The 24123-nt window shown below is 43.1% G+C and overlaps 1 protein-coding gene across 1 annotated transcript in view; it reads left to right on the top strand.

Annotated features, from left to right (window-relative positions):
* Positions 1-259: 259 nt before the first annotated feature.
* LOC127014455 (potassium channel subfamily K member 17-like) overlaps positions 260-24123 on the top strand; it is a 29408-nt gene continuing 5544 nt past the window's right edge. Inside the window, exons 1-4 of the mRNA XM_050893852.1 lie at positions 260-499; positions 13067-13181; positions 22522-22688; positions 23253-23421. Of these exons, the coding sequence (XP_050749809.1) occupies positions 260-499; positions 13067-13181; positions 22522-22688; positions 23253-23421 (691 nt within the window). The remainder of the gene's footprint in view (positions 500-13066; positions 13182-22521; positions 22689-23252; positions 23422-24123) is intronic.

Here is a 24123-nt window from a genome sequence, read left to right on the forward strand (position 1 = left end):
CGGCGCAGGAGGAGGAGGAGGAGGAGGGCGGGCTGCCGCAGGGGCAGCAGCAGAACCCGCTGCCTAGCCCGGCTCTGGGTTTCCCTCCGCGCCGCGAAGGATGGGAAGGGGCAGGTTGGGGGCAGGCCCGGGGGAGGTGCTGGGGGCCGGCCGGGCACCCTGCTCTGCCCTGCCCGGCGCAGCCCTCCTCCCGCGGGCGGCCCCCGCCCCCGGCGCGGCACCTCCTTCAGCCGCGGGGGCGGCGGCGGCAGCGGGGCCGATGGTGGCGGCGCGGCGGCAGCAGCAGCAGCAGCAGCAGCGGCGGCAGCAGCAGCGGCGCTGGGGGGTGCCGGTGCTGCTGGTGGTTTACGTGGGCTATGTGGGGCTGGGTGCCGGCGTGCTGCAGGCGCTGGAGCGGCCGGCCGAGGTGCAGGCGGCCCAACACCTCCTTCGGCAGCACTGGGAGCTGCTCGCCAACCACACCTGCCTGCAGGGGCCCGCCCTGCAGCGGCTCATCGAGGTGAGCCCGGGGGGGTCTGCCGGCCCCTCCGCCGGCACGGCAGTGGCGGAGCAACGCACCCACCCGGCTGGGAGCTGCCGGGGCAGGCGCTGCCTTCGTCCCGGGGTGGGCGGGAGGGGGGGCGGTCACGGCAGCAACCTCGCCTCCTGCCTGCGGGCAATTTAAAAAACAAAACTCTTTTCCTGTCTATATCTATGCGCGCACATAATCCTGCCCCGAAGAAGCTGCCCCCGGCGTGGAAAAAGCTTTCCGCTCCGTGGGCAGCTTGCTCGGAGCAGGATCGCGTAGCGCCGCGTTGCTCTGTGCCTCCGGGCAAGCTGGGCTTTCCTGAGCTTATCACCGAGTATTTCGGCCGTGTTTTCTTTCTGCTAATAAAGACACTCTCTTGTTCTCTGCTGTCCTCCCACAAGCCGTGGCGTTCGCGAGTTTTTAAGCAACGCGTCCTGACGGAAGACAGTGGCAGAGTTTCCCAATATGAGATAATTACCTGGGGTTAATTGCAGGTGGTTTTGTTTCGCTGTTGAACTTATTAAGAATGAGGGATAGTCTATGACATCTTACAAGTGGCAAATTCTAATGGAAAGGCTTTGTCGTGGTAAGTTTAATTGCTGTTTATACCAGTGTCAAACTTTTTCAGTTTTTGTTATTTAAAGGGAAATAGAAAATCCTGGTAACACAACTTAAGATATCCTTAAAAATGTTTCTGAGGGTATTTGCAGGATGGTTGCAAAATGTAAAGCAGGACCAAATGCAATCTTATTAAAGTACAAGTGGAAGCATTTTATGGTACAGATATCAGCAAAGTGGGATAAATGGGTTCTCTCCTTGCTCAATTTTTGTCTGAAAAAAAAAAACAAACCTACAATATGGAAGTGACTTGAATATTTACCCAAACCATTCTAGTTCGGTATGTGCTGGTGGTTGAATATGTACTGCTTGGTTTGTTCTGTCTGCCTCAAATAGATGTTGCCAAACAAATGAAGAAAATTTTTTTTTTTTTTTTTGTAAAAGCAGTGTTTGGTGGTGGCTGAAACCGTAGTAGCTGGCCACCAGAGATCAAAGGACCTAAAAGGGACTTGGAGAAGTGTTTCCAGGTTTTTTTCCTAGCAGAGAGAAAAAACACAGAAACAGTCAAATAGATAATCTTGTCAAGAATTTCAGAAAGGCCCTAGCAGACAAAATTATGCTGATAACCTATGTCAGGCTCTCATCCCTTGACTTTCTAGATGGTAAATTCTCTGTGGCAGTCAGTAGTACATTAAAGATACGATATAAATTTGGACCCTTGTAAGCTACCATGGTATCTACTCTTATTATTTATAGTGTGTGCTGTGTACTGCGCTAGCTGTGGAATATAAATAGTCAGAAGTGAGAAATACATCAGAGAAGACCAGTCTAGTGCTTCATCAAGGCAGGTCTGAGCTGAGCTTCATTCAGCACAGGCTCATTGAACAGTGAGCGCTAGGCATGGCTCTTGCCCTCGGGTTGGAAAGGTTTCACTTCATGAATGACAGTAACGAGGTGATAGTAGTGGAGAGAAGAAGCTGATCACAACTGAGTAGGTAGAATGACATTAGAAAGACCTTCCTGATGGTTTGTTTTACTGTAGGGTGACCTCACTAATTCTTGATGCTGTCTGGTAGTCAAGGGAATAGGACAGCCGCCCAAATGCCTTTAGACCAGACACTGCTATAATATGCCGTGCGAGTACTTAATTGTGACCTGAGCAAGCCCTAGATGAGGAAGTCACAAAGAAGTTTCATTTCACTTTACGGAGTGTCTGTGCATGCCTTCATACTTTGAGAAACCATAGTCTGATTTTGAATGGCTTTGTGTCTTATTTTTAATAACTTTCACAGTGAGAAATTAATCTTAAACAGATAATCCACAGGATTGCTTCTTTCCTACACTCTTTTCTAATTTCCTGTGTAGCAATTGGGTGGATACTGTAAATGCGCTCAAAAAAGAGATGTTTTTCTGTGCAGTAAATTCTTATTGCAGTAAATTGCTCATAGTTTATCAGACAGTGTCATCACTGGCCCTCTTCAGATAACAAACTCATATTCTAGATACACAGCTGATTATTTGCTAATTAAGAAAGACATATAAAGAGTGTTTGTGAAAACATAAAGCAGTGTGTGAATTTTAATTGCTTTGACATTACTGGCAATTCGTCATTGTTTTCTTACAGCTCTTTCATCCTAGATAATTCTAAACTCTGTTTATTTTAAGTGTATAGGGGCCAATATGGAATAAAATCCCAGTTTGCTAAGCAATGTACAAACATCATTTTACAACCTGTTTATCGCTTAGTTCCTAGTTACCAACCGGGAGTGGAAATCCACTGTTCCAGCCCTTGCACAGATGGAGAGCAATAGAGAGCTCCTGCTTTGGGGAGCTAGCAGGAGAGCACGGCATGAGGATGGGCAGGAGGAAAGGCAAACAGGCCATGCTGTGGTAGCTAGACCAGTGAATTGTCATTCAGTAATTTCTATGGCTCAGATAATTTCCAGGGAAGAAGTAATTTTCTAGTTAACAAAAGAAAAGACAGAAGGAGATGGAAATAGCAGACCAACAACAAAAACTGAATGGCGGAGGAGAAAGTGTTAGAAAGTGTGTGACATCTGTAGTGGTGGGTCCCTGCTTCCCGCATCTGTGGGTTTTTTTTTTTGCCTGGAGGGACCAGCTGGCTCTTCCCTTGCAGGATGCTGAACAGTTCCACGTTTCCTGAATAGCTGAGGGTAGCATGTACGAATGCTTTATGTATAAGCAAACAAAAAATGCATGCTTGTGTGTTTATACATATGTATATGTGTGTATGTATATGGGGAAGACTGATTTGCATTTTTCTTGGCTTTTGTTACTTATGGACAAGGACAGCATAGAGGACAACAGAGGGACTCTGGCCATGTGTCCCTCTACCGTGCATCCAGTAACATCTACTCAAGGAAGACATAAGTTTGGTTTTGTTGACGCATCTAACCCTAGGCTATTTTTCTGACACTGTATACAGTCTGTGACATGAACACGTTCACCAGGAACAAGAGCAAACAGTTCCTCAAGAGCCATTAGGCAACGTACAAAGAGGGCAATATCTGGCTTTCTATTATAAATATGGTGGTGGTCTTCACATGCCAGAATTACTGGCTGTGAGGTCACATCAAAGGAAGCTCTCGGTGATAAGACTTGCAGAAGATGGAAACAGATGCAACGATAAGGCAGGTTTCAGGCAATATACCCCCAGTACAGTGAAGAACGCTAGCTGGACTCAGCTGGGGAAAAACGTACGTAAGAGTCTCTGTCCAGGCAAAAATTATGTTGGTTCCAGATTTGAGAAGTGTCCATAGAGTGAGGCTGCACACAAAGAGGGCACTTTCTGTACTGGCAAATCTCTTAGAGCTGAGACGCTCTCTGGCCTTTTGGGGGCGGGAGGCACCTAGACACCCTACCCAGCGTGATGCACTTCTAGTGCATAAGTCTCTCAGTTTTACTGCCTAGGGTGAGTATATATAGCTGTGCTCCAGCTGAGCTGTCCTCCAAACTCACTCCTTTTCCTGCATCATTTTCAGTGGTTACAGGCACCAGCGTAGCCATAGCTGCTGTACTTTTCAGCGTCTCTTTAGCCAGATGATTGGCTGTATGGCCAGGCTTGGAACAGTGCGTTTTCTGCATTAGGCTGTTCGCTATAAACTTTTTTGTTGTTATATACGTATTTCCCTAATACAGCTGTTTTCTGTATTTATTATATTGTTCTATCCACTTCCTATTATTGTAGATGCATAATGCTATTTAAACCCAGTTACTTACATAAACTGGGAAGGAGAAAATGAAAGCTGAGCCAAATGAAATAAACATTATTTTTTTTATCTAGCAAGACTTAAGGTGTAGTGAAAAGGACCTAATTCTAAAGGGCAGGCCATAAACTAAAAGCTGCAGGTGGATCTAGATACTGTTATCTCCAGAGTCAACAGCTAGAGCTACACAGAGAGTTTTAGTTCATGTTTACAAGAGCAACGAGAACCCGCGTGACTGAAAGATCCTCATCAATACCTTGGCTTGCACAGACATTGAACCAGCAGAGATTTGTGCCAGCTGTCAGGAAATACAACCCTGCAAGTACAGTTTACTAAAATCATCTTGCCCAGAGATGATGCAGCAGTGAGTGACTGTTAAGGGGTGAGCATCAGAGATCACCTGTTGGTGTTAAGGGAATTTAAGGAACAGCATTGGCTCTTGGTATTGTGGAGCAGTGACATCTGTATAGAACCCACTTTAGTCAAATATCCGTTGGCTTGTCACAGATGAAATAGAGTTGATCACCTGTAATTGTTCTTTCCAATTTCCTTCTTATCAGAATGTACTACTACTTTGGTTAAGTTATAGCCAGTTTGTTCTTCTCCAGACCTATTAATTAAAAAGAACTATGGGTGACTTACCAAGAGTGTGCATTCTGTGCTTATAATATCCTATTATAGTATACCTTTGACAGAAGTTGTTAAAGAGGAAATCTTTATTCTATAAGGCAGTAGGCATATAGTATTCTGTAAGGCAATAGGCTAGCGCTATATTGTTGGACTTTTTGAAAGGCGAGGAGACCTACTGATGAACTGTTGTTTCTGGTTAGTTGACTCACTCCTAGGTCTTCTGGTCAATGATGTAGCGTCCAATACCTGCGTTTAAAAAGAGAAGGGGGAAAAAAAAGGCACAGGAACCTATTATATATACTTCTGCCTAAAGAGAGATGTTCTTTGATAACTATCAAATTCTGAGTTACAGCTGCTCAGGTTTAGTGGGAAATAACAAGTAAGGAAGTGCAGCAAGCTGCAATTAACCGTTAACTGTCTCAATAACTTGTCCAACCAGGAAGGTTTGAGACACACTACTGGCAGTGGATAGCTAAAGACCAGGGGCTGGGGGGGGGTGCCTTCAAACAACTGACAAGAACTACCATTTCTCTTTTTAGAAGATGTGGGTTACTCTTACAAGTACTTGTTCATCATACTCTATCCTTCTTAAATGCAACTAAAAGAAAAATAACTACTACAGAAAGAACTTCTCAATTTTATGAGGATGATGCAATGCAACCTGTTATGCTCTGTTCTGTAGATTATATAGGCAGTTCCTTTCAACAGACCCAACATATTTCTGTTGCAGCCCAGCTCTCAAATTACTTGGATTATTGGAATTTGGGAAGCGACTGGAATTTAGCAATGCTTTGTCCCATGAATCATGCCACAGATTCTTCCTTGATGTAAAAGCTTAAGTTTCAGAAAAGTACTAGTGGCTTAGGGTAGCATTGGTTGCGGCATTACTGTACTTCACTAAACTCTTGCTCCTCTTCTGTTGAAGAGTAAGTCTAGATGAACTGTAGAAACCGTAGTGCAGACCCAGCTGCAAAGTAAAAGTGCTTTTGCCGGTAGGATTCACTTAGTTTAGAGGAACTAGTACCAATTATATTAGCAAACATGGTTGGGGAGGTGGGGAGGCAGTTATTTGATCAGGTCTCAGGTTATTCAAGTGACATTAAAAAAAAAAAAAAAAGCTGGATTCCATTGAATTCATAATGCACCTTGTGCCTGCTCTTCTTTTGGTCAGAATTCAGATAAGCTTCCACTCTAGGCAAGGATGGGATCAGAGTTCATGGCTGGGAAAGGTGTGATTCATAATCTATTTTTTAATTATTTTGCAGTTAATTGACCTTTGTCCTCGCAATCTGAGACCAAGGTTAATGTTAACCATTTTCTTCTGATTTACAGCTGGTATTCTGTGAGACATAAATGAATGTTTATATACCAACATTGCACAGAATTTCCAGGGCACAAAGTTTATGTGAGTTTATATTTTCTCATTAATCTAAATGGTAGTTTGGTGCCTTGGGAACACCTCCTTTCCCTCCTTGATAGTTTGCGAAGGTGAGGAGAGTAAGTGTCTGAAATGAGGCAAACAATTTTCAGGAGGGCACGTACTCCCTGGAAAAGTTGATTTTTGTTTATGAACGTGTAAACTTCAACTAAACTGGGAATGAAGTTTCTTACCCCAGTCCATTCGCATGCTTTTTTGCCTTCTTTGAGAACTGCTTTCAAATACAATTGGGAAATACTGCTTTTGCCTGCAAAGGTATCTCAAGATTACTGTGACCTCTGACCAAAATGCCATAGGTCAGAAGCACAGGGCCGCGGCAGCAACTGGAGCTGTGGCTTATAAAAGTGTCATTTGTATGACTCCTTCCATGATACTTTCCTCCAGGAAAAAAGGTGATTTCTCCCCCCCCCCCGAAATAAGAAATTTTGAGCTTGAGAGTCAGGAATTCTTATGGAGATCCTTGGAAGGGTCATAATCTTCCAGGGCTTCACTTCCCCCTTTTCACTTTATATCTCGCTGTTGTTGGGGGGGGGGCAGATAGATTAGAATCGGTCTGATTAATAATTTATATAAAGTTTTTTTTTTGCTGTAAAGTTTACAGAAGGAAAGAGAAGCATAGTGTTCTGAAGAAAGTAGAGATTGCAAGGAAAATAGTCTCAGTTTACATATACATATGCATTCATTCCTTATTACTCATCTTAAATGCCTTTTTTGAAAGCTGTGCCCTAGTCACATGCAGTTGTGACTTGGCGCAGAGGTGAAAGATGAAATTTTTAGTTGGTGTTAAGGAGGTCAGAGTGAATAATGTTTCTCCCTTTTGCAGCACTTGGTGATCAGAAGCTGTGCTGCAGCCACAAGCTGGTGGTGGAGGGGCCCACACGTGATAAGAGGGGTTTAGAAGAGAGAGGAAGTATGTAAGCTGAGAAAGCTGGGAGTTGCCCAGAACTGATAACACAGCACACATGGTAAATGAGGAAGACTTACGGGTACAGCTGAAGGATAGAGCGACTCCACAGCAAATAGAAAAGGATAAACCTACATTTTGCAGGGAAGAAAAGGATGTAACTCTCAAATGTCAAGAGGGAACTGAACTCTGTAGGCTGAGTCTGCATTAAGTTTATGGATACTTAAGTGAGTGTCTTGGAAGAACCAGCAACCTCACTCTTTTTTGTGTGTGTGGTTTTTGTTTGTTTTTTTTTTTTTAAACTAGACAATATGAACAAAAGAGATCTTTTGAGAGCGCAATTCAATCGTGGTTTAATTTTTGCTAGTATGACTGTAACTACATTGGGTTTGTTGGTGCAAAGCTGTGTAGATTGGTGAAACTTTTCCAGGATAGATGAGGCACTGATTATCAATCATCTGTGGAAGTACAGCCCCAGAGCTGTAAAGGGCTAAAAGGCAGTCAGGCTGAAACAGTGATTTATTTTTTAAATTTATTTTTTTAACTCCTATAAGGAAACTGGGACAATGTTGTGTTTGGATGCCCCTGCAGGAAGAATCAGCAATGATTATTTTAATTGATAGTAGAAGAGAAGGAAAGAAGGGGTATTGCCATCCTAAAATAAGTTTGATAAGTCAAAGATACATTAGATAAGGGAGTCAGCAGAAATCCACAACTTCCTCATGGAGTTACCAGTAAGCTTGAATTAAAGGAGGGGATTCCCTGCAGACGGATGCACAAAACTAGGCTTTGATTTGTACTGGGCTATAATGATCTAACATAAAGTGTGCATTTGTAAGCATTAGCTTATGATGTTCCTAACTGAAACTTCAGAGTTTATCATTGAGCAGAACAGAGCTGGAGGCTCAGTTTGGGTATTCTGAGGCCTGTTTTGTCACAAAGGTAACAGGACAGACATCTACATTTAAATAGACTACTTTGAACAGAAGTCATGCTAGTTTTGTAATCACCAGCTGTGACAATATTTGACCATGCAAGTAGGCTTTGCATGGTGCTATCAAGAAACAGAACAGCCTACTTGATGAGAAAATGTGGCAGCCTGCAAATAAAGTTTCATTGACTCATGAAGGCCTAAGAATCTAAAATATCCTGATTTATAAATGATGTAGCAGTTACAATAGTTTCTGTAGAAACTTTTATCTGCAGTTTAAAATGATATAAGCATTGTCAGCTAAAGATGTAGTGGTAGTTGTGAACTGTAAATTATGATCATTTTAGAGGGGGAGGGAAATAAGTGCAGAGAAGTAAAATTACTTTTTTTATGTTGTGTAGCTTGTCTGTCGGTAGAAACCAAAGCAGAACTGAGTTTTGTTTCTTTCTGATTATTTTAACCACCTACCTGTTTCCTTCCTGCTCTTCTTTGAGTTGCACATATGACCTTTCAAGTTCCCAAAATATCAAGCCCAAGCTCTGCAATTTCAAGATTCGTTGGGTTTGAGCAGTTGGTGGTATTGACTGGGGTCTTAGATCAGGCAGATATCTGCTTTTGAACACTGGGTTTGAGACGCTACTTCTACTAGATGCCTTTTAATGCATTAGGTTTTGGAGCAGACACTCTATAAATGACTAGCCTAATTAAGAGAAAAAGGAAAACCCCTAAGATTTCACCTCAAAATCAGTGTAAAGCAAAACAAAAAAGTCTCTGGTTCTCAAAAAGGCAGGCTAAGGGAGCCAAGCAGATGTGACCCAATGTGTATGATTCAGTTCCTCTTTAGTAAATCTGGAACCCACAGGCCGAAATATACTTCAAGTTTTTTTGAAAATCAGAAGCAGAGACATATCAGTGCCTCTTCAATGGGAAAAGCAGGGAGAATTCAGCTGTTCTGTTAGTGTTTATTGGCTTGGTTTTTCGTCTGTTCTGTCAAAAATGATAAACCACTTCTCTGAAAAAGAGCACTAGCCAAAAGCAGAAGTCGAGGAACATATTAAGTTAGAGCAAGTATGCGCTGATATCTTCCTGAATGCTCTCTCAGCCTTCAGGAGTTTGCAATTCAATGACTTCCTGTGCCAGAAGTAATTTCTGTGTATTAATAGCTATCTATGGATTTCTCTTTCATGAATCCGCCTCTATGGGCACATCTCTAGGAAGGCAAGCTCCATTAGTTCTACTGTTCTCGGAAGAATCAATCTTTAATTTTCTATCATCGTTGATGCTGTGTCAAAGGTTGATTCTAGATATTATAATAAAACATTTTTTACTTAAAAAACAAAAACAAAAGTCAGTATCCTTATGTCTACCCTCTACGAATTCTCCCCTTTAAGGATGTGTTGTGGTATAACCCCAGCCGGCAACTGAGCACCACACAGCCACTTGCTCGCTCCCCGCCTCCACAGCAGGATGGGGGAGAGCATCAGAAAAGAGTAAAACTCGTGGGTTGAGGTAAAGACAGTTTAATAGGACAGAAAAGGAAGAAAATAATAATAATGGTAATAATAATAAAAACTATAATAATACTAAAAGAATTAGAATATACAAAACAAGTGATGCACAATGCAACTGCTCACCACTCATCAACTGATGCCCAGTCAGTTTCTGAGCAGCGGCCCCCCGCCAGCTTTCCCCCCAGTTTATATACTGAGCATGATGTCATATGGTATGGAATATTCCTTTTGCCAGTTTGGGTCAGCTGTCCTGGCTGTGTCCCCTTCCAGCTTCTTGTGCCCCTCCAGCCTTCTTGCTGGCTGGGCATGAGAAGCTGAAAAGTCCTTGACTTAGTATAAACACCACTTAGCAACAACTAAAAACGTCAGTGTGTTATCAACATTATTCTCATACTAAATCCAAACCACAGCACTGTACCAGCTACTAGGAAGAAAATCAATTCTATCCCAGCCGAAACCAGGACAGGATGGCATCAGTAGCTCTTTCTTCCTAACAGTAACAAACTTGACATTTCTTCTGGACGTGTCTGTTTATTCAAGTGGCTTTGATATGCATGAGTATTCAGTGGCCCCCATATCGGCTGTGACAGGTGCAGTGGGCCTAATGGTTAATGATGTTATCTGGATGTTTGATAAGATTTAACAAGGAAATGCTTAGCCAGAGTCTTACTGCTGAAGGCTCTTGAAGACCTACCACAAACATGCTAAGTGATTCAATCCTAGAAACAGAAAACAGCTGGCACACTGCAAGCTCAGTGCTTGCTCTTCACCAATGAGTGATAAATAGTTGCACAGTACTTTCCTTCCCACTGAGATGAGTGCAGGATCATCACATGCCATTTAGTGCAAGTACTTTAGCCTATCCACAGACTCTTAAGACAAATGCTGTCCTTAGTGGCAGTAGCATCACCTCAGGGAAAGTTAAGACGACAACTCTGGATGCTGTGCTGTTATAAATAACTGCATGGTTGCTCACAACTGCTCAGTCTCTTGGTCCTAAACCATGCAGAACGGAAGGGCTGCAATGATGTGAAATTAAACATTTAATGACTTGGGTTACTGCTGCTTGCTTCTTCATGATGTCTTGTGCAGGCTGCTTATTTCCCCTTTTTGCATGAAGAAATTTCCTTTTCTCTGGGCTGATTCAACCACAGTTTCTTACAATCCTCTCTGGTTCTTAAGTGTTTCTGGCTTTAAAAACTTGATGTTGTGTGTAATATTGTCAGCTGCTGAGCTTGTATCAGCAGTGCATCAGGCAGGAGAACGGACAGCAAACATGCTGCATGCGTTGGTTTTTTGAGTCTACCTGATCAAGCTGATAATAAATTTATCTGAGAGCTGGACTGTTGCTGTTCCAGCAGGTATATACATGTTCAAGACTACTTAGAACTGCAGAGATCACAGGGTACGGAAGGAAAGTTTGAGAGAATAACAAGCTTCTTATTTTCAAATTTAGCCAGTAGTTTCTGGAGGTGAAAAAAATACAGGTCATCTGTATAGATTTCCAGTGTCTCCCTTGCCATATGGTTTAGTTTGGGAGTTATTTTATGTTCATGGGGACTGTGATTCCTGACTAGGCCATTGTCTGCAGAACTTCTTACAATTCTTAAACCTGAGGTCAAGTATTGTCAGAGATCAAGAACAGAGAAAGGTCAGAGCCTGCATCCCATGCAACCTGACAAACCTCAATGCAGATACCAGCCCTGGAAGAAGCGGGGTGGGGGGGGAGAATTGCAGACAACTATTCAAAACAAATCCTGCTGGAGGCTTCCTGACACCACCTTTTCTCCCTCTTTTTTTTTTTGGGGGGGGGGGAGGGGGGATGGGGGGCAGGAGGGGCTCAATTCTTTCACGTCACTTATGCTGCATACTAATTCTTTCTGTGAGTTGCCCCACTCAAGTTATGGCCACAATTCCCAGAAGGAAGCATAATGTAATATAGCATCTGGTCCTTAGCCCTTTTCAGAGCAAGGGCTCTCTGCTCTGTCTTGTGCAGAGGAAAGCATGTTGTCAGATTTAGTAGATTATAATGTGACCCTGAATGGTTTAAATTGCCTTGAGTTATGAGTAAACAAAGATATTTCTGAGAATGTGACTATGAAACTGTTTCTTATTTGGGAAAGATATGTGTTGATCTCTGAGCTGCTCTTTGTTCTTAGTGTGAAAACTAGTAGCTCTGGAGAAAAGAGATAATGGTCCTTGTAGTTAAGCTGCTGCCTGGGTCTCTGGAAACAGTTTTTAATTCACAGCCCTGTATAGTATTATATAAGTCACTTACAGCATGTTAGATCAGTAAAATGCGATAAAGCTTCCTTGCTTTGTGGGCTTGAAGCGTTGGTTTGCTTGATGGTATATAAACTACAACTTCTTTGTAAAACCCACAACTGATGCAAATCTAACCTGAGAGTGATTCCTTTTATTATCAATGGTGAGAGCTTTATCAGCAGCCCTATTGTTAGGATAGGGATAGTATCATTTGGTATCTGCATGTCTTTCTCAGAGGTGATGAATTTTATGTATTCTTGGCTACACTTTACATTCAAGGATAATCAGCTCTCAAGGATTCTTGGTCAGTGGGTGTGAAATGTTCAGTGTACGTGCTGTGATTAATGTTGTTTTGGACACAACTCAGTTCGATGTCATTAACTTTATTGGCATGAGAAGGTATAGTCAGATGTGGGTACTGTTCAGACATCTGATGTCCTGATATCTTATTTTGGCATAACTGCACACTTCAGCATAGTGACTTCTGAGGCTTTCCCAGGTGGATTGAACAGAATTGGGCATCATGCTAATCTAATCCATTTATTCGTATTTGTAGTCCTGATGTGGGGACATATTGCCCAATACTAGTAGACTGGCCGTCCTGTGTAGTCTCCATCTCCTACATCACACCGTATACGTTCCTCCCCAGTACAGGCAAGGGATCTGCATCATTTACATATGCATGTATATTTGCTGCTCTGGGACTTCTGCTGTCAGAATATCCCATCTGGAAACACTTTCTTTTCCTAATGAATATGTCATAAGGCAGTCTTAATAACTATCTGGCTAGGCTTTCTCTAGGTAGTTCTTGCCCTCCAGTCTCTTCCACATTTACCTGTATGATCTACCATGTGCACGTGCAAGTTTCTTTTATTCTGTAGATGCCCTTCCTTAGAACGAATATGCTGGCTTTTGGCTTTTCTGACTTCTCAGCTCTTTGGTCTCTAAAGCACAGGATACCCTCTATTAAAAGGGAAACAACAGAATCGGAAGTAGTTGTAGTTTGTGACTTTACCAGCCAGCACTGGAAATGCCAGTTACATGAACTTGCCGTAAGGGGGTTTGTGGGATCTCATGTTATTGTCTCTTTGCAGGGTATCATCCAAGCCTACAAGAGTGGCATAACCCTCCAGGGAAACACCACTAGCCTGGGCAGGTGGGACTTCAGTGGGTCTTTCTTCTTCTCCATCTCTGCAATAACAACCATTGGTAAGAGTTCCCTGCTCGCAGGGCCGCCTCATAGGTGGGAAAGGAGCAGGAATGAGGACCTGTACTATCAGATGCTGCTCCAGCCCTATGGGGCTTCATGTAGCTTGTCTATATCATGCAATAGGTAAACACCCATGAACCTAGCCCTAGAAATGCTTTGTCAGTGCCAGCACAGTAATGATCTCTAACTAATTAGATACAGGGATAATTAGCTTGGTACATATCCTTACTAAATTACACAGCTTTTGGGGCCTGAACTTATGGTGCTGCACTGCCTGTACTTTCCCAAGCCTAGTGCTCTCTGAGAGGTCTCAGGTGAATTGTGCATTGAAATGAGCTTTTCCTGTCACAGGGAGAGGGAATGATTTTGAAAAAAATCTTAATATTGGCTGTTGAATCTTTGGAGGCTATGAGTTATGCCTTCTTATTACTACCTGTATTGGATGAGGACCTGCTTGTTTAGCTGAAAGTCAAATAGCTGGATAAATGAAACAATTCAGTTGAGTCAGGTTTCAGCAAATGAGTAATGCAAAGCCATGAAGGAATGATGGAAATAAGTGGGGAGGGGGAGAGAACGGAAACAATAAAATGTATTTAGGTACAGTGTTACTTAAGGCAGATGCTATTAATTATTGTCAGTGCATGTCCCCAGTCCCCCAAACCATTAATAACTCGCCCTGACGTCTTTTTCTTACTGTGTGAGCCAGTATTATAAAAACCAGGGGGGGAGAGTATGTGGAGAGATGGTGGCTGAATACCAAAAAACCCTCACGGGTTTCCTGATTTGTGTTGAATCTGTCAGCTCTCTTCAATTTCAAGTACATTTTGAGATCGAGAATTTTCTTTGTGCACCCAGGTGGAGCATTCTTATGATTTCTCTGATCGTTATTGAAGATACATTGACTTCAGCACATTAAGCTCCCAAACAAGAGCTCAGAGGGGGGGGGGGGGGGGGGGGGGGGGGGTCACATTCCTGTGACTCAGTACATCTTTCTGCCCTTCTCTTTTACACGTGTATTTTTCTGGTTGGGAACTACGTTTGGTGTGTTGTACTACCTGGTACGGGTTGTACCAGATGATGGCAGTGGAGGCTCATTAAACAGGGCTACACAGGCTGTGGATTTCCAGCGGAGAGCCTGGGCAGTTCCTTCCAGCCTTTGGTACAAAGCAGCATCTGCTCAGAGCTGCTTTGCTTGCCTCAGTAGTTAATCCTGATCCGTTTCTAAGCTGTCAGAGTAACTCCGTTTTACCACAACCAATTTAAGTTAACGACGTTCAAGAGGAATCAAGTTTGTCATGTTAAAATATAAGGGTGTTTTGTGATGTTGGCAGAGATCTAGACTAAACATTTCTGGCTGTTACTCCATGAAAGCCTAAGCTACTCTTTTTCCTTTTTTTCTTTAAGTAAACTCCTTGCCCTGATGGCTGGGGTGGGGGGTGGGGAATGACTTGATAGCAGGGGGCAAATAAAAAGAACCAAATGTTACAGCTCTCCCTATCTCATCGTTTTAAAGCTGATGCTGTGACTCTAGGGACTCGTTCATGATTTTTCAGTTGTGGAGTTGAGAGTGCTGTACGGGTCATCTCTATGCAGAGAACTTCAGACAACTGGGACCTTGATTTTGCTTTTTCAAGTTAAATTGTTAGTTGCATACAGGTTAGTGTCTTAACACTCTGTTGATAACAGTATGTTGTAGAAGAGGAAAATACAGATGGCCTCACAGAGCCTCACCTTGAGTCTGTTGCCCTTCCTCTTTATGCAAGTTCTTGAGATAGTGGCTAGTGCAGCCTCATTGACCCAGACATCACTGCATGACTGAGAAGGATAATTGATGATGTCAAGTAAAGAGACAAGGTTCCAAAGAACTCAATGAAGTTCAGAGGAGTGATTCACAGTAGAAAGCTTCATGTGCACGGCATGGCTATGGGTAAATTACACAGTTGAGAAGGTTTTTTGAGAAGGGTTTGTTGAGGTTTTTGTGCCTTATGTGGCAAGGAAGAGCTTATCCCAAGCTGTGAGTATGGAACCATTGAAACCAGGTCCAGCTTCACAAGATTAATGTATAGGAGTTAAAAACCAAGGCATTCTGGCAAATGAGTTCAGAAAGAATAGAGTTAAAATGGTAATGGAGAAGAGAGATTCTCAGGAATTTAGGGGTATTACGTAAAGATTTTGCTGAAGAATCTGGGTGGACTGTACTCCATGTGTTCAGGCTGCTGCAAATCCTTCTTTGTCCTGTTTGTCTCTTCCATATTCTTTCTCTGCAACTAATGCTATGCATGCCTTGCTGGCCTCTTATATGATGTAATGTCTTTGTGGCTTTTGCATCAGCTATTTCTTCCTTAGTCTTCTCAAACAACAGTGCCAAAGCCATTATCACTTTTACCTTCATCACTTTCCTTTATGAGATGCTCTTTCCACTCTCTCAGCTTCTGGTTTTTGTTTTAGGTGCTTTAACCCCCTTCAGAAGGCTTGGTGTGTTTCTCAGGTCCTCACCAGAACACACTCTCACTGGGATACAGGAAGGGATGTTAGCTTCTTTCCCCATTAACACCAACTGAGAGACATTAGCTTCTTTCCCCACTGACACAGTTTGAATCCCCATGTCTCCTGTTGCAGCATCTTCTGTGCTGTACCCTTCTTCCATTTAAATGAGAGCCTCATATATTTCCACTAGTGATTAAAAGCAGTATGCAAATTTTGCTTAAAAAGCAAAGCAAAGTTCTGACCTGCAGGCTGGACACACTTGGTACCCTAATCCCAAAGGTTTAAAGAACAGATGTGTATGAACCAAAATGTGTTGTTTAAAGAAGCGCCCCAAAGCATATGTAGTTTTTGGCCAATCTCATAATTTGAGTGGAACTGCATTTATAACTTTTGATCATGTGGGATGGGCAGCCCTGGCCGCCTGCTGATTCCTTCTCCCCGCTGTTACGCTTCTGTGCTTTCTTCATTGCTGTCTTTTATATGTCGTGTCATCCCAGATCTTGTATGTTATCTCATTTTCTGCAGATGTTTCCATAGGAACCCTGTCTCTTCCATGCCTTGAAGAATCATCTTCAGAGTTCCTTTAGAGCTGTGGTACTAAACATGATTAAAGAAAGAGAAGCTAACTTGCTGCCGGTTTTCTCTCTGAGACATCTTTATCCCTTGCCAACACAAAGTCTCTCCTTTCTGTGTTTACTCTCCTCCTAGTTAGTTTGGACTAACAGGGCAGAGGTCAAAGCAAGTTCAGAGTGAGGCACAAGATGAAAGTTCCTAAAGTCAGACGACCACAGGGTGGTGTAATTTCAGAGAAGGTGCTAGGGAAAGGATTTGTGATGAGACTGAGGTTGTCTGTGCTAGCCTAAGAGCAGAAGGAAGAGTATTGTCCTCTCTAGCCTGAATGTCCCCCTTTATCTTGGATGGGTGGATGCCATTGCCTAGTGCTGCCTTCCCATTTTCTGGTGGCAAAGCTAAGTACTCATTTGTATGAATTTCAAAGGCCCTTTTTTAAACATAAAACAGGGCAAGTAAACTGTCTCACAGTGAAGAAAGGAAGGGGAAGACCTTCCTCCTGTCCTTCCCTTCTCTGATTAACACAGTGTAATAGCTCCTAACAGCAATCCCCCAAAGGATTGGGGGGTAGTGAAGAGGCAAGGAGCAGGCTATTGAGTGAGGAGTGATATTTAGTACATTATCACAGACATTTAGCATGTTGCCACAGGTGATTCCCGTGGGGGAAAAAACAACAGCCAGTTCAGGGCTGTGAAGTCCTGGCAGTGTAGGGCTTTGGGCCAGCAAGAGTTTCGCTAAGGCTTTGACCCTCTGTAGTGCTGCCCAGCCTGTGGTGGAGCTCCTGAGAAATGGCCAGGCTTCTGCCCATTGCTGGCTGACGATCCATTGGGAAATCCAGTTAAAGCAACTTGATGTCTCAAAGTAGTTAAAACATGGAATAACAGCCTAGGGCCACTTTCACATTTGAATCTTCTGTGAACCTCAGGTTTGTGTAGGGGAGTTCTCTGCTGAAGAGCCCCACACCTTTGATGTGTTGATCTTTTCCCTGCCTTGTGGCAGCTGGCAGAGCTGCTTTGCAGGCTTGGCCAAGTGGGACGTGGCACAATGATCCATGGGAGGTCACTGGTGGATGTGGGGATAGCACTCACAGCAACATCCTCTGAGCTGTCTCCTGAGCACTGGCAAATTTGGTCTGCTTTCCTAACTGCGTGCCATCTTGTCCTGTTGAGACTAAGCCCACTATACAGCTTCCAGTGTATACACAGTACAAATATAACAAATAGAAGAAGACTGCAGCACTCATCCCAAGCATTTTTCTGGCCTTTCATTCACTGAAGGAGGGTGCAACCGAATTTTGCTGTTTCCTGGAACTTCATAGGGCTAAAACTTAACTCTGTTCAAACGTGTTTTTCAGCCTACCAGCGTTAGTTATTGGTCTCTACTTCATCACAGCACCAGCTAAAATGAATAGTGATGGGCACCTCCCACACATGCCCTGGTTCAACCTGCCAGGGTCCCAGTGAACTTCCCGATATAAGACACAGTTCCTGAGATTCTGCCACCACGAGCTTTTAAGATCAAATTGTTTAGTTTTTTGGCTTGCTCTACTCATAAAACTGAGATGCCAATGCAACTACTGGGGCTGCCTGGGGCTTCTGAGTCCTGTTTCTGTCTCTACCACAGTTGGGAAGCCTTAGCAAAGTTATCCTCCATGGATGGGTGAACTGGAAGTAACTGTGACTTCCCATATCAGGTGTTCTCAGCTCAGTAGCTGTGTCCAGCTGACAAGTGTTTCTGCACTCAGAGTAGACTTGGTGGGTATAACATGAAATTTCACAGGAAGCTTGAGAAGCCAAGCGTGTTCATTTGTTTTGCGTAGCTAGTGCTCGCAGAGACATTCAAAAGTATGAGGGAGGATATGAACCCCAGACTTGCTGATGTTCAGTTGAATGTAGGTGGTACCAAATGACCTTTGAAAATCCTAATGCTTGTAAGGATCATAGGATAATTCAGATTTTCTGGTGCCTCAGAAGGTCTCTAGTGCAACCTTCTGCTTAAAGTAGTCAGCTGTGAGGTAAGACCAGGTTACTGAGGGCTTTATAAGGGACACCTTCCAGCTAGGCTGGGCCCGTGCTCACATTTTCAGGAACCAGACAAACATATCTTAAGGCTGTGTGAGTAATCGATAGGTTTGTTTGGGGTTTTTTTTCCACTTTGTCTGCTGAATTATAAGACGACATCTTTTCCGTCTAAATTGAATTTGAATATTTTTATTTTTTCTCAATGCAACATTTTAATTCATCAAAACTGAACAAAAACTTTCATTTAGCCCAGATTAAAACATTCAGGTTACTTGTAAGGAGCACAAGGGAAAGAAAAGTTTAGATCTTCTGAAAAGTGTTAGTGGAGGAGCTGGTGGTGGGAGCAGCTCGGTGGTTCGAGCACTCCCTGAGGGTGTAGGAGACCAGTGTGCAATTTCCTCCTGTGCCTGGGAGAACAGGATTGTGGCTCACAGGAGATCACCCCAACTGCCAAGTGGAGCATCTTTCTCTGAGTATTTAAATGTGTAATGCAAAATAAAGTAATTCTGGCACTGGCACCCCTCTCTGAACTGCCCAGTGGCCCTGTGGATCAGACACTCGTGTGTTAGGCAAGACACCTGGCTCTCAGGCTTCACTGAGTGTCCAGGTGTTCAAAGCAAAATACTGTTAACAAGAACATTCTGTAAATTTGGGATTAGGTCATTCCTGTGGGAAGTGATGGCTTGTATCCACTCAGGAGAAAGAATTAAACCAAATCTCCCCAAAAATGTGTTTGAATGCTCAAACCACTGATAAAGTTACTGGTTAGAGAAGTGACTCTTCCTCCAGCTTTTTTTTTTTTTTTTTTTAAATCTAACCGTTTTTTCCCACAGCTGAAATTATTTGGTGAATTTGCAGATGTTTTTCAGCCTATGAAAGACACATATTTTTTTCATTCTAAGCACTTTTTGCTTAAAATACTCTTTTACATCCGGGCAGTGAGAACGGGAGCCAAACAAACCTCCCATTGTGGGTAGCAGGAAGTCGCAGTTGCCTCAGCTGAACTGGGGGCACCGCAAGTAGGATACTGTCTTGCACATGAAGAGATCTTTTGCTAATAATCTGTTAATTACACATCAGTCTCCTCCTTTTAGCAAGTCTGCAGAGCCTCTGAATCCCTTATGTACAGGAATGTAATGGACAAGCAGAACAAAACTGAATTTACTTAATATGTGTAACAGAAGCACATGAGTTAAAGCGTGTGGATATGAACATTTAGAAAGAAAACCACTCTTATTTTGCTTCTTCTAAGGAAGATTAAGTTATGTTGCACTTTATTTCAAAATGAGAGAAGCTATACAGGCATTTAATCCAGCTGCTTCAGTGAAAACACTTACACTTTGACCTCTGTGTAGTTTTTGGTGAGCATCCCTTGGTGTCTCTTGGTACCAGGTGACATCCCAGTAGCAGGCTCATGACAGATTTGACACAGTTGCCAGTGTAGTTTCTTTTAGTCTTTGAACTTGATTCAGATCTTCTAATGTGTAGCCCACAATGGTATAAGACACCGATTACCCTCATTCCATTTACTGAAGAGGGTAAGTCCATTTACCCATTCCTGCTTGAGCTTTATAACAATTGAGGTTTATATACAACTAGGTTGGCATCTATTTGTCTAGTCCAAAGGCAAGGGTGTGTCATCAGCCAAACGTAAATTGCTGGCCATTTTGCATAATCTAAAGGCTCCTGTGCTGTTTGATCAAACTTTGTATCCTGTATAAAAAGCTAATGGGGCATGGCTTTTTGGCATATTTACAGCAACTGCTCACCAAGTCTTCAGCAGATTGTCTTGAGCTGCTGAGCCCAAGGGAAAAGGGAGCCAGATAAATCATATGCAAAGCAGATCTGGTGTTTTGTGTGCTGGGCTTACTGTGCACATCGGACCTTCTTACAACATTGAATTTGCTGCTCTAAATTAAATGTAACGTACAGCTTAACCTTAGATGCTCTCCAGTCAGCACTATGTGGGGTCCCCAAAATCCTGAAGGCTGCTGTGCTTCACACAGTGACCTGAGATCATGGGCCTTTCTTCGTCTCTTATCTGATGTTTTTCTCCAGAGACTGTAACCTGGAAAGCTATGGTAAAAAGAACTGCCCAAGCCATTACACAGTCTTTTAAAACTTGATATAGAAGGGAAAGAAGGAAAAAAACCCAAAAAACCTTGGGAATGTCTGGCCATAAATGTATGTGACTCATGTTCAGACTCCAGCCTTACAGTAAATGCCCCCCAGCCCTTTCTCCTGGGTCCAGACCAGCCTGCAAAACACCCTAATTCCATGAAAGAGAAGAACTGGAACCAATCCACTGAAACGTGGCACAGCCAGTGTGAAACAGATCACACCAGGCGCATATCCCTTAAATTCACTTAGATGGGATCATCTACCAGATATACTTGCCTGCATGTCTCTCATTTATCACACCTGTTAGTCTAGAAATGGTGAAAGCTGACAGCAGTCAGCAATTACATGTGGGGGAAAAAAGTGCGTAAACATCACGGAGCTGCTCATAAGTGAAGAACATAGTACTGGAATTAAGGCTGCTGTACAGTCTTAATTTAGCCCCTTTGTTTGACTGTATTTCAAAACAACCTCTAGTTACATAACAGCATCCCATTCTTCCCGGGGGACGCTCTGCCCCCTCCCAGGGACAGGCTGCTGGGGCCATCGCTTTGGAGGTATGTTATGTGTCACCACATACATTAAACCTAGAGGCTCACAAATCATTCAAGCCTAAAATTATTGGAGGGAAAGTCCTCCAGATAGTAAAATTTTAAGGTTTTGGGGCTGGGAATGCGATGAAAAGACAGCCTGTATACATATTGTGAAGTAGTTTGCTCCTAGACTTTTTTCTGGGGGTAGTTTGCTGGTGCATGTGCACAATTGACTGTTTGCAGAGTTGTCCATGGCAAGAGATTTTGTCAGCACACAACTTGGCACAGAACATGTAGATATCCCAGGCTCATAGTCGCACACCCTTCTACGTTGTTGGTCAGTGGCTTACTGCAGCTGGCGTGGGACAGAGGTTAGTGAAGGAATGGGACTCCATCTAGTCAACCGTGAATGTTTGCACTCTCGCTTATCTCACGTACAGAGCCCAGCCCTTGGACCTCTCCCTCCTGGGGGCTGCTCACTTGCCCTGGGGCTCCACCACCCACAAGCATGGTAGCAAGGCGTCAGTGGTGGGAGCACCTCTGTGCTTGCACTGCACCAACAGTTGGGTGTCACTGGGAGGGGATAGCATTATTTGTGGTGAAAAGACAAGCTTTGCAAGGTTATGTCAATCTTGTGTATGGACGTACACAAATCTCTAATGAGTGTAGATGATTTCAAAAGGTAGTCAAGGCCATGGGTCTCTGACTGGCTAAGTCACTGTTGAAATGCTTGCCATGTGCTAGTCCTTCCCCTGTCTTAGAAAGCATCCTGTGAAATAAACCAAAGCTAAATCTGACTTTCCTGTGGCATAAAACACTTGAAATTACAGAAGTGCAAGTCTGCAAGTTTACAGGACATTTTTAAAAGAAAATATGGGGAATAAAGACAAATATTGCAGCAGTGGTGGTGAGGCCATGATGGTCTAACGATACAAGGAAGCCTGTGCTCGCAGGGCAGTACCTTTTATTAGACCAGTTCATATGATTAGAAGAAAAAGGCAAAATTTCAAACACTTTTTTTTTCTTTAGGTCTGAAATTGAAGTATTTTACTGAGGTTAAATATAATTTCTCCAGGTTTATTGACCCTAGGCAAACACTTTGACAATTTAAGCTTAAGGTGTCTTTGGTGCTTGTGGTGCAAAAGAGGAGTATAAGCAAGGAGGCAGTGTTAAGTTCACTAGTCCTGTGGGACAAAGGTAGAAAATGTTGTTATAATTAAAACACTATTGTTGTGATTCAGAGACCATCTGAGAGCCATGCAGGATCATTTACCAGCAAACCCCATGCCAACAATGCTTACAAAAACTGAACTAAACGGAAGTTTTGCATTTACGTCAGATCCCAGTCAGGACAGTGGGTAGGGGAGAGGAAATTCACTGGTAAATGGAAAAGGAACTAAACAAAATTGGCAGGGAAAGAAATGTTATTTTCCAGCCTACAATAGGATATGACAAACAATGGATGTAACTTACAGTTATTTATAAAAAAAGGTCCTTTTGGAGCAGTGACCTTCTCGTCTAACTTTTAGAAGATGGAGGTTCACCCCTCCAGGGGAGGAGGGCAAGCAGACAATATTTTAGATTTAACACCTCATTCCTTCCCTGCCTAGGCTATGGGAACCTGAGCCCCAGCACTGTGGCTGGTCGAATCTTCTGCATCTTGTTTGCGCTCTTTGGGATCCCCTTGAACCTTGTACTCCTGAATGAAATTGGGCAGCTGATGCTGTTGGGGGTTCAGCAATGCGCCCGTCGTCTAGAGGAGGTGTTTCACTGGCAGGTGAGCAATGTGGACAGGTATGCCTCACCCTCAAGTTCAGGAAAGAAAAGACAGAAAGGGCATTGTCTGGTATTTGGGATCCTCTGGCTAACAAGGACAGCCTGCCTACCTATTTGGCCAAAAAGGCAATAATACTCAGGAATAACTGGAAGCAAATAAATTTAGTTTATGACAGCCCTATGAGGTGTCAGATAAGGTTGTTTGTTATTGAGGGAACTTCTGTGATGAATGGCTTCCCCTACAGCAACAGAAGTGCCAGAGCCTTAGAGCTATGCACAGTCCTAGAATATCTGGTCTGTTTATCATCAGTCATAGTTAGAATTGCATGTGTAAGTTACATGGGAATATTTGTGGAATAGGCTTTAAACTGGCATGAATTTAGGACTCATGAAGGTGATGCCCGGTTTGTGTTGACTGGGAGAGCCACACCATTTATTCTAGTGGAATGTCGTGTATGTTTGTGTGTTTTTCTGAAGTCCAGCATCATCTTCAACCAGAAACTGAGCTGGACTTTCCCTGCCACTCTTCTTGTGACAGTCTCTTCTTTCTTTTCCGTTTTACTAGAAAAAAGCTTCCCTCCTGATTAAAACCTGTGCGCTGGTAACTGGCTTGTTATTGTTCCTCCTGCTACCTCCCTTGCTGTTCTCTGACAAAGAAGGCTGGTCTTATGAAGAAGGCTTCTACTATTCCTTCATCACCCTCAGCACTATAGGGTTTGGCGATTATGTGATTGGTGAGTAGTTCACATTTCATTGCTTTCACCTACTGAACATTAAAGCCAAATGTGTGGCATATGAAGCTCCCAACTTGGCAGTTTTACACCACTAGCAATCCACAGACCTGATGATAAATATGTTGCGGTAGGCATTTGACAGGTTGAAGAAGACGTGATTTCTGAGATAGCAATGCCACCTGTGGAAGAGCAAAGAAATAATTTCCCAGTCAATGAGTAATCTTCCAGCATTCAGCTGATCTGTCTCTTGAATGACTACAACACCAGACTGGAGTGCTAAGTTTTTAATCACAGCAGTTGCTGACGGTGCATGTGGTGCGCTCCAGTGCATTGGCAGTGATTAGTTTTAAGCGGATGCTACTCTGCATCACCATTAACAGAAAGTGACCGTTTCCTCTGTCAAAACCCCAGACAACTGCTTTCTAAAAGGCAGCTTAAGTCACTTAGGTGTAGACTGTCAGGCACCAGGCACAGCCTAGTTTTGGTTGCCAAAACCCTTTGCCAGAGGAAATGGGTTTGGACCCACGCCCGATGCATTTGCTGAAACACAAGACACACCTTTTTGATAAAGATTTTCTCATTAAAAACAAATTGATTATAGAAACACATGCACCCTTGAATCCCTGGGAAACAGAAAGACTAAAACATCTTATTACAGGTTCTCTCTTTTCTTTTCTTCGTAGTGCTTGCTTGATGCTTAGA

Source organism: Gymnogyps californianus, chromosome 3, assembly GCF_018139145.2.
Source record: "Gymnogyps californianus isolate 813 chromosome 3, ASM1813914v2, whole genome shotgun sequence".
Classification (NCBI taxonomy): domain Eukaryota; kingdom Metazoa; phylum Chordata; class Aves; order Accipitriformes; family Cathartidae; genus Gymnogyps; species Gymnogyps californianus.